Source organism: Theropithecus gelada, chromosome 7b, assembly GCF_003255815.1.
Source record: "Theropithecus gelada isolate Dixy chromosome 7b, Tgel_1.0, whole genome shotgun sequence".
Lineage (NCBI taxonomy): Eukaryota > Metazoa > Chordata > Mammalia > Primates > Cercopithecidae > Theropithecus > Theropithecus gelada.
Window position 1 is genome coordinate 76,219,318 of NC_037675.1, and position 11,136 is coordinate 76,230,453.

Consider the following 11,136-nt stretch of genomic DNA (forward strand, 5'->3'; position numbering starts at 1 on the left):
TGCAGATCGGAGGCCACCCATCCATCTCTGGTCCAGCCCTGAGCAGCTCTGTTCACTGCACTGGCTGATGACAGAAACGAGGAGGGGGGTCAGACTGACAGGCCCAGGCCACACAGCCCTGTCCATCACAGACACAGACACAATGGAGTCAGAAGCCCTGGTGGTCTGTATCAATGATGGCTGTGCACTATGGAATGATCTACCAGGTATTAGACCTGGGGGGGAATTGTTACCTATATATATATTTTTTGAGACAGAGTCTCGCTGTGTCACCCAGGCTGGAGTGCAGTGGCAATCTCGGCTCACTGCAACCTCTACCTCCTGGGTTCAAGTGATTCTCCTGCCTCAGCCTCCCGAGTAGCTGGGACTACAGGCACGTGCCACCACACCCAGCTACTTTTTTGTATTTTTAGTAGAGGCGGGGTTTCACGATGTTAGCTAGGATGGTCTCGATCTCCTGACCTCATGATCTGCCCGCCTCGGCCTCCCAAAATGCTGGGATTATAGTCGTGAGCCACCGCATCCGGCCCGTTGTTAGCTCTTATGTGAACTTACACAAATTAACTTTGCCTTTTTCCCTTCAGTTTCTCTGGCCGTAAAATGGAGTTGATAACAGTCACTCTCCTAGGATTGTGGTGGGGAGGATCCCATGTGATGGGCCCTGCATTCTCTGGTGCTGGAAATAGGCACTCCTTAAACTGGTTTCCTTTCCTCCTAGGGCGGGTTTAGGAGCCCCCACAGCCATAGAACTCTAGAGCTGGAAAGGGCTTAGGAGCATCTGGTACAGTGGCTGGTCTCCAGATTTTTATATTTTTAGATTTCAACCATTAATTAAATGAAGAGGTCTTCTGGCCCTGGCCAAGGTGCCGGTCACCTCCTGAGATCCTGTGCCTTCAAACCCTGAGAGTCTATATTTTTAAAAAAACAGAATGAAGGAATTAAGGCTTAAGGAACTAGAGAGTTGCCTGCAATAAGTGGATAGATTCGAAAAGGCCAAGCTACTTCTAAAACAGTATCCCACCAAGCTTCACATTGCAGCATGTATGCTCTATGCAATCCATAACCCTTACGATGACATTGAAAATGAAGTTTTTGCAGACCTAGGCTGTAGTTGTGGAATGCTTAGCATCGGAACTGCAGTGTTAGGAGCAGGGTTGTGTGTTGGATTTGACAGAGATGAAGACGTATGGGAAATATTTAACAGGAATGTGGAAGAGTTTGAGTTAACAAATATTGACATGGTTCAATGTGATGTGTGCCTGTTACCTAACAGGATGTCAAGTCATTTGATACAGTAATTATGAATCCTCCTTTTGGGACCAAAAATAATAAAGGGATAGATATGGCTTTTCTAAAGACTGCTTTGGAAATGGCAAGAACAGCAGTATATTCTTTACACAAATCCTCAGAGAACATGTTGAAAAGAAAGCTGCAGAATGGGAAATCAAGATAGATATGATTTCAGAGCTTCAGGATGACCTGCCAGCATCATACGAGTTTCTTCTTCTTTTTTTTTTTTTTTTTTTTTTTTTTTTGAGATGGAGTCTCGCTCTATTGCCAGGCTGCAGTGCAGTGGCATGATCTTGGCTCACCGCAACCTCTGCCTCCCGGGTTCAAGCGATTCGTCTGACTCAGCCTCCCAAGTAGCTGGGATTACAGGTGCCCACTACCGCACCGGGCTAATTTTTGTATTTGTAGTAGGGACGGGATTTCACCATCTTGGCAAGGCTGGTCTCAAACTCCTGACCTCGTAATTTACCCGCCTCGGCCTCCCAAAGTGCTGGGATTACAGGCATGAGCCACTGCGCCCAGCCCATACAAATTTCATAAAAATAAATCAGTGGACATTGGAGTGGACCTAATTCAGTTTTCATTGTAAAAGCCCCCCCAAAACAAAAGTAGTTTAAAACTTATTTAAAATGAATAAAAAATTGGTTTACGAAAAATAAAAAATAAAACAAAGAGGAAAGATATTGGACCAGTTTGAGAGTTACTGACATTTTATTTTGCAGGTAAAGGCACAAAAAGTTAGTATACAAAAGACTCTATCTACCATCACTTTTATTTCCTTTTTAAAATGTTTTCATCTCCCTTCACTGACACATGATTTTTATTTCTTAAAGAATCTTGGCCGGGTGGGGTGGCTCACGCCTGTTATCCCAGCACTTTGGGAGGCTGAGGCAGGCGGATCACCTGAGGTCAGGAGTTCGAGACCATCCTGGCCAACATGGTGAAACCCCGTCTCTACTAAAAGTACAAAAATTAGCTGGGCGTGGTGGCATGTGCCGGTAATCCCAGCTACTTAGGAGGCTGAGGCGGGAGACTTGCTTGAACCCGGGAGATTAAGGTTGCAGTGAGCTAAGACATGCCCCTGCACTCCAGCCTGGGTGACAGAGCAAGACTCCATCTCAAAAAAAAAAAAAGAATCTTAACCACCTTGTTTTTAAAAGAATAAAAGGGGGAAAGGCATAATATACAAATAAGTTTAGCTTTGTGAAAAACTCTTTACAATGTCTTTTCTCATTTTTCTAAATACCAAGGGAAATGTCACAGACTAGGGTCAGGGATCCTGGGATCTTCATGACATGCCTTTACTTTATGGGTGAGGAACTGGGAGCCCAGAGAGGTAAAGTGACAAGCCCAAGGTCACACAGCAGCTGCAATGCCTCCTTGCTCTCTAGGAAAACACCCCTGGGCATCAGAGATCCTTTCATGTGGCTGTCCAAGCACTTGGGCTGGGAGTTAGGAGGTCTGGGCTCTACTCCCAGCGATTGGCCCTAAAGTCGCACTTTCTGCATTCCAGCTTTTATAAAATGGAGATGATAATCACCCCTTCATTCAGAACTTGGGTGAAAATCTAATGAAAGAAGAGCTTTGAAAGGGCTCCGGAGATGCATACACGGTATTATGGAGTGAGGAATTAGGGAGTGAAACGTCTCCATGTCTATAATTTGCCTGAAAGTATTTCAGCCAACAAAAATAAGCAAATACATATGAACAATTGTTAAATCTAGGTGATGAATACAGGGGTGGGTATTGCTATGCTACTCTGTCTACTTCTCTGCATATTTGACAATTTTCATAATCTTCCACAATTTTGTAAAAAGTACTCTGGCAAGGTAAATGGAAAGGATGATGTTACTCACAGGGAAGAGGTCCTCCGGGAGGTCCTTGTCTTGGGCTCTGTGGCCAGGTGGGGCCAACCACCCTAGAAGACGGAGCAGCCCACTCTTCACCAGCCTTGGGCAGACAGAGCCATGGTCAGGAAGTGCTTCTGGTTTCCCTGCTTCCTCTCCAGGCAGGCTGGGTGCCCGTGGCTGGGTAAGGGGAGCCTCTGGCCCCTTCTTAGCACAAGGCACTGTCTTTGACAGACCCAGTCTTGCTGCAGCCGCTGACTGTGGGGACAGTGGGGACTGCTTAGCGCAGCCAACCAGCATGGGAGGCTTATGAATATGCAAATAGAGGCCAGTTGGTTGGCTGCTCCCCATGCCATTTCTCATCTCTACCCCAACTCAGGTGCCCAGAAAAGCCAACTCAGAGAGGACCTTCCTGAAATTCCATCTCTTCTGTCCTTGCCTATGGACCACAGAGCCCTTTGAAAACTTGGGGACTGAATCACCCAGCTTCTCTCATTGCTTTGGCCTCCAGCGGGAAGCTCCTCACTTCTGCTTTCAAATTCCCTAGAGAGGCAGCTCCAACATGAACATCTTTCTCCCTGTCCCTCAAGCATCCTGAGAAGACTGGAATCAGCCCAACAGCAAACCATGGTATCTCAGATCTGCAGGAAGGAGAGGCCGCGTGGTGCCTCCCTCCCGCAGAGGCCTGAACACTGCGGAGGAAGCTGTCGCTGGGCCAAAACACCCATCCCTGACAGATCTGGGAGAACTCACTGGCCAAACCCACCTACTCCCGAATATAACCCAAATTTTGCCATCCCCTCCTCCTTCAGCTTGGGATGTGGAGGGGATGTTGTGAAATACAGCAATGAAAATTAGTAAACTACAGCTCAAGTCATCAACATGGATAAATCCTGAAAATACAGTGTTGACCGAAAGAAGTCAGTCACAGAGGCTGGGCTCGGTGGCTCACGCCTGTCATTCCAGCACTTTGGGAGGCTGAGGTGGCAGATCACTTGAGCCCAGCGTTCAAGACCAACCTGGGCAACCTAGAGAGATCACATCTCTACCAAAAATATATTTTTAAAAAAAGAAAGAAGAAAAAAAGAAAAAAAATTAGCCAGGTGTAGGGGCATGCGCTTTTGGTCCTAGCTACTCGGGAGGCTGAGGTGGGAGGATGAGGATTGCTTGAGCCTGGGAGGTGGAGGTTGCAGTGAGCTGAGATTGCACCACTGCACTCCAGCCTGGGTGACAGAGTGAGACCCCATTAAAAAACAAAAAAACAAAAAAACAAAAAAAAACAAGGCCGGGCGCGATGGCTCATGCCTGTAATCCCAGCACTTTGGGAGGCCGAGGCGGGTGGATCACAAGGTCAGGAGATTGAGACCATCCTGGCTAACACGGTGAAACCCCCGCCCCCGTCTCTACTAAAAAATGCAAAAAATTAGCCGGGTGTGGTGACGGGAGCCTGTAGTCCCAGCTACTCGGGAGGCTGAGGCAGGAGAATGGCGTGAACCCAGGAGGCAGAGCTTGCAGTGAGCTGAGATCATGCCACTGCACTCCAGCCTGGGCAACAGAGCGAGACTCCATCTCAAAAAAAAAAAAAAAAAAAAGTAAGTTATAGAATGATACAGGCACTGTGATTCCATTTATACTAAGTTAAAAAATAGACCAGGGCCAGGCGCGGTGGCTCACGCCTGTAATCCCAGCACTTTGGGAGGCCAAGGTGGGTGGATCACAAGGTCAGGGGTTCGAGACCAGCCTGACCAACATGGTGAAACCCCATCTCTACTAAAAATACAAAAATTAGCTGGACATGGTGGTGGGTGCCTGTGATCCCAGCTACTCAGGAGAACTGCTTGAACCTGAGAGGCAGAAGTTGCAGTGAGCCAACACAGCGAGACTCTGTCTCAAAAAAAAAAAAGACCAAAAAAAATGCCCACACAAAAACATGTCTAGATTTTCATTGTGTATTCATCTGTCCATTATTTTGAATTACAACTGAAAGAAGAGATAGATAGATAGAATCTAGGTATCATAGGTAATATGGAGTGAATATAGGGCATAGTCCCTATTTTAAGGAGCCCAAAGATGGAAGCATAGGCTATTTGGCCATCTACTCTTTGGCCAATAATATTCATAAATATGTAGGTAAGGATGTGAATGTATGGTTCCAAACACATATAAGAAAACCGGGGGATTTGAGGTAAATGAGCTACTTAATCCTTTCTAAAAACACACCTTTTTTCTTATTTAATTTGAAAGTAAATACATCTTTCATTTTCATTTTTTATTTTTTTCTATATCAGGCCACAGTGGCTGGAGACATCTTTTTCTAAATTTAAAAACATAGGCAAAAACGTGTATAGTTTAGAACATAAGCATATTGAAGCTATAATGAAACAAGGGGATGGTTAATATATAGTTGAGTGTAGTAGTGGCTAACTGGGTGTGATGATGGACATAAGCATATTGAAGCTATAATGAAAACAAGGGGATGGTTAATATATAGTTCAGTGTAGTAGTGGCTAACTGGGTGTGATGATGGACATAAGCATATTGAAGCTATAATGAAACAAGGGGATGGTTAACATATAGTTCAGTATGGTAGTGGCTAACTGGGTGTGATGATGGAGGAGGCCACAGGGAACTTTCCCATTTCTTCAGCTGGGCAGCAAGTATGGGAATTCCTTTTATTATTTTTCTTTTAAACTGAACACATAGATTTTTGTATCCTTTTTAGTATGCATTTTATAATGAAAATGTTTTTTAAAATTATCTTTTGGGCCGGGTGTGGCGGCTCACGCCTGTAAGCCTAACGCTTTGGGAGGCCAAGGTGGGGGGATCACAAAGTCAAGAGATCAAGACCATCCTGGCCAACATGGTGAAACCCCATCTCTACTAAAAATACAGAAATTAGCCAGGCGTGGTGGTGTGTGCCTGTAGTCCCAGCTACTCATGAGGCTGAGGCAGGAGAATCTCTTGAACCCGGGAGGCGGAGGTTGCAGTGAGCCAAGATGGCGCCACTGCACTCCAGCCTGGCGATAGAGTGAGACTCCATCTCAAAAAAAAAAAAAAAAAAAATTCTCTTTTGAGCCCTGCCACAATTTATATTCATAAACTCTGGCCCTAGTAGATGGTGCTGTGTCTTGGAAGGCTCTAAATGAAGAAGAGTGCACTAGCTTATTGGGTTGCAGCTTGGAGTCCATAGAAGCTCATATGTTAATCTCAAGGAAATCAATTTCAACTCTTACCCTCTGAAAGGGATTTTGTATGAAACCATGCTCGAGTGTGTGTGTGCGTGTGGTGTCTTAAGACAGTAATATCTAAGTATACTAAGTATAAGTAATACTAAGTAATATCTAAGTAATATCTAAGATTAACTTGGATGATCACTAAAACTCCAGAAGTGCTTTGCCACATTATAAGCAGGCTTGAAGCCTTGAAGCCTCTACATCTTTTTTTTTTTTTTTGAGATGGAGTCTCGCTCTGTTGTCCAGGCTGGAGTGCAGTGACACGATCTCGGCTCACTGCAAGCTCCACCTCCCAGGTTCATGCCATTCTCCTGCCTCAGCCTCCAGAGTAGCTGGGACTACAGGCACCCGCCACCATGCTCAGCTAATTTTTTGTATTTTTAGTAGAGACGGGGTTTCACCGTGTTAGCCAGGATTGTCTTGATCTCTTGACCTCGTGGTCCGCCCGCCTTGGCCTCCCAAAGTGCTGGGATTACAGGCATGAGCCACCGCGCCCAGCCTGAAGCCTCTACACCTTCTATAAGAATCTCAAAAATTGTTAAAGACTGTGAAAGCCTGTAATCCCAGCCCTTTGGGAGGCCAAGGCGGGCGGATCATGAGGTCAAGATATGGAGACCATCCCAGCCAACATGGTGAAACCCCGTCTCTACTAAAAATACAGAAATTAGCTGGGCTTGGTAGCACGTGCCTGTAGTCCCAGCTACTCGGGAGGCTGGGGCAGGAGAATTACTTGAACCCGGGTGGCGGAGGTTGCAGTGAGCCGAGACGAGATCACACCACTGCACTCCAGCCTGGGCAGCTGAGCAAGACTCCGTCTCAAAAAAAAAAAAAAAAAAAAAAGACTGTGAAAGAACTGAGTAGCTATCTAAAAAAACATTAACAGCAATGCGGGCCAGAAATTGCTGTAGCCCCTGACTACTGTTCTTGGATTCTTCAGCTGTGTCCACCAATGTTGTATAAACATGGAAGTATTTGGTCATTTCACAAATATTTATTGAGTACCTACAGAGTCCCAGGAACTCTGGTGTCCCAGGTGTTGTGTTTGGAGGATTCAGGAAAAGAGAGAGTCATCTCTTTCCACCTGCTGCTCTATGCAGCATGGGAGACAGACAAGTAAACAGGCCATAATAATACAATGCAATGTAGAGACCCAGACACAGGGCTTTGAAAGCATAGAAAATTTATCCGTTAACTCTGCCAGAGGGGTTAGGAAGGAATTCAGAAGGAGATTCAAAGGATGACTAGGAGTCCCTAGGCAAATAGGAGGAGGGAACAACCCATGCAAATAGCTCAGTGAGGCTATGGCCAGTAGTGTGGTTTGACTAAAGCTCACAATCTGTGAGAATGTGGGGAGAGAATCGGAACATAATCAGAAGCCTGATTACCAGGTGCCTGGTCAAGTTGAGGAGTTTGTACTTTATCCTCAGTGCAATATCCTTGTGCAATTCTCTTGCCTCAGCCTCCTGAGTAGCTGGGATTACAGGCATTCACTACCACACCCAGCTAATTTTGGCATTTTTAGTAGAGACGGGGTTTCACCGTGTTGGCCAGGCAGGTCTCGAACTCCTGATCTCAAGTGATCCACCTGCCTCAGCCTCCCAAAGTGCTGGGATTACAGGTGTGAGCCACCGCACCAGGCTCAGAAGGATCTTTGACACAGATATAAAGGATGATGGGCTAGAGAAAGCAAGAGTGGAGGCTTAGAACTGCTTAGGGAGCTTTTCAAATAATTCAGGTGAAAGCTACTGAGGAGTCGATTGTGAGTAGCAGCAGGGCAGAGCTGTTTTCTCTATTTCTAGTTAGGACTTTGGCCCATCCTTCCAGAATTCTAGTGGCAGTGCTTTCAGGGTTCAGGTGAGTGAAGGCACTGTAAAGGTCCTGATGGAGTTTGAGGCAACATAGTGAGATCCTCTCTCAATTTATATTAAAACATAAATTAATTAGAAAAATAAAGGTCCTGAGGACCAGGCAAAATGCCTCCGATAAAGAAACCATCATGAACAGGCACCAAGTGGTTAATTTTTTCATTCGTACATTTATGTGTTACTAATTCAGCCAGGGGTTTAAAGAGCATCTTTTTTTATTAGGAAGTGAGCCTTAAAGGTGAATACTCATGCTATGTGCTTTCACTTCAAGTCAGCGGGAAGAATGGCACTCTTAGTGTGGGGAGGTTACCCTGGCATGGTGGCACCTGTAGTCCCAGCTACTCCAGAGGCTGAGGCAGAGGGATCGCTTGAGCCCAGGGTGTCAAGGCTCCAGTGAACTATGACCTGTTTTCTTTAAAAAAAAAAAAAAAAAAAAAACAAAAAAAAAAAAAAAAAAAAGCTGGGAGTTTATATTCTAAGGATAGGGTGACAAACGAACAACTTCCAAAATGCGCAAGATGTATGGGGAACAATTAGTTTGGCTGGAATTTGCGTAGGGGGAAAATCAGAAGCTGTTGAGAAGTAAGGCTATAGTTGGTGAAGATATGCGGCTCGTAAAAAGGCAATGGGAGCCCTTTAGAAATTCCTGGGATTCTGTTTCTTTGACTCGGGGTTAGGAAGACAGGGAAGTAACAAGTGCTTTTTTGTGTTTTTGTTTTTTTTAATAGTTAAGGAACCTGAGGCTGGAGGTGGGGGGCAATGTCATCTGCCCAAGGCCACACAAGTGTAAGATCAGGCATGCATGTCTGCCAAGGTTTCAATTCAAAGTCCGTGCCCCTCTTTCGCTCTCTTCCCAAGGTACAGCGGAGGAACAGCGCGGTGCCATTGGGTCCCGAAAGAGAAGGGCGCCAAGCTCAGAGCCAGTTCTGTGGAAGGGTAGGGGGAGGCCTGACCCCGGGGGCAATCTGGTGGCGGGACAGTCGTAGACACCTTCAGGAGAACCAGCTCAGGGTGACAGGCAGTGCAGAGGGCCCCGAGAGCGCCTTAGGGTTGCCTGCTCCAGAGAGCAGGACTCCTGGGCTGCCGCGCCGGCGACTGGGCGCAGCCGTGCGCCCACCCCCTGCCAGTGGTTCGCTCCGAACACCCCTCGTCGGGCGGCGGGTACTGCGGCCCGCCCCACTTCCGGTTGTTGCCGGGCCCTATATCCGGTGTCCGCCCGCCCTCGGCTCCGCCGCCGCGATGCTGTCGCGGTCCCGCTGTGTGTCCCGGGCATTCAGCCGCTCGCTCTCTGCCTTCCAGAAGGTACGGTCTGGCCGAGCCGGGGCCTCGACGGGTGAGGAGTCTGTTGGCGGGCGGACAGGAGGCCTGGAAGGCAGGGGCGCGGCGCGCCGGCCAGACCGGGCACCAAGGGCACTGGGACGCGGAGGCCGCGCGGGCTGGGCGGCCGGGGGCCGTGGTTGCCCTCGGGACCGTTTTGCGGAGCCCAGTGGCCCCCTGCCTTCTTCAGGCAGCCCGCGGGAAACGTTTCCTGCTGTACCCCACCCTCCGCGCTGGAGCTGGGGAGCCGCGCCCGTCCAGTTACTGGATTCAGAGTTAGGGAGGAGGCGCGGCGGAGTCCCTTGGCGGGATTCGGCGCCAGTCTCCTCTTGCTCTGCTAAAATCAGTGGGTATTAGTGAGTCCCGTTGGGAAGTTGAGATAGTTTGGCAGGCCCAGCATGTTGATTGGGACTGCCAGCACGGTGTGTTACATTCACCTTTGGAGTTACGAGATTCACCTGTCACCACCACTGGTACAGCTTTGAGCGTGTACTTAGAAGAAAAAGCTGGGTGTTTGGTTTTTTTTTTTTTTTTTTTCCATCTTGGGTGACGTCGATAATGTCTTCTTTCTCAACAGGGGAACTGCCCTCTAGGGAGACGTTCCCTGCCTGGTAAGTTCTGCCCTTGCCGTCACCTAAAATGCTCTGCTCCTGGACAGAGCAGTATGTGAGGAACTCGGGGGTGCCTGTGTTTCTCATAATACCTAAAGACAGTTCGGTTCAGAGAGTAGTGAGACACAGTGCTACATAATCCTGAGCTATCGTTTATTCATTTAGCTCGTAGTTGTTGAGTTTCTACTGTGTCAGGCAATGTGCTAGACACTAGGGATACAGGAGTGGATACAGAAGTGTACAGTTCTTGCCCTCGTGGAGCTCCTTGGCTAGTTGGATAGTGTCATTTGCTAAACAAGCGAACAAAGGCAAATTTTTGTAACTGCTGAGAAGGAAACATGTGAGGGTGGACAGAAGAGCCCAGAAATTTCTGAGGTGACTTAAAAGTTATGGCCATGGCCGGGCGCGGTGGCTCACGCCTGTAGTACCAGCACTCTGGGAGGCCGAGGCGGGCAGATCACGAGGTCAGGAGATCGAGACATCTTGGCTTACACGGTGAAACCCCATCTCTACTAAAAAATACAAAAAATTAGCCGGGCATTGTGGTGGGCGCCTGTAGTCCCAGCTCCTCGGGAGGCTGAGGCAGGAGAATGGTGTGAACCCCGGGGGGGCGGAGCTTGCAGTGAACCGAGATCGCACCATTGCGCTCCAGCCTGGGCGACAGGATACTCTGTCTTAAAAAAAAAAAAAAAAAAAGTTATGGCCAGCAGGATGTGACGGAGCTAACCCAGTGAAGCCCAGGAGAAAGAGAATGGCATGTACAAAGACCCTGAGGAAGAAAAGAGGTTGGCAGAACTTAAGAACTGGAAAAGTGATTTGGCCAGAGTATTTTGGTTAACGGAGAGAGTGGCATGAGATAGAAGATGGTATAGAGACTTGAATGAGTTTAGATTTTATCCCACTAGTTAAAAAAAAAAAGTGTCATCCATAGCTTATTTTCTTTTTTTTTTTTTTTTTTTTTTTTTTTTTTTTT

At 47.3% G+C, this 11,136-nt stretch overlaps 1 protein-coding gene and 1 pseudogene across 5 annotated transcripts in view; both read left to right on the forward strand.

The window, feature by feature from the left end:
- Positions 1–929: 929 nt before the first annotated feature.
- LOC112628412 lies at positions 930–1,879 on the forward strand (annotated as a pseudogene).
- Positions 1,880–9,411: 7,532 nt separating this feature from the next.
- The window catches only part of DLST (dihydrolipoamide S-succinyltransferase), a 23,233-nt gene continuing 21,508 nt past the window's right edge, over positions 9,412–11,136 (forward strand). For 2 of the 5 annotated variants that reach the window (XM_025391563.1, XM_025391566.1), the window contains exons 1-2: positions 9,418–9,537; positions 10,130–10,163. In XM_025391563.1, coding sequence (XP_025247348.1) covers positions 9,475–9,537; positions 10,130–10,163 — 97 coding nt within the window. In that variant the 5' untranslated portion in view covers positions 9,418–9,474. Of the gene's footprint in view, positions 9,538–10,129; positions 10,164–11,136 lie in introns of all 5 variants that reach the window. The other 3 variants (XM_025391564.1, XM_025391562.1, XM_025391565.1) reach the window with 3 other exon arrangements.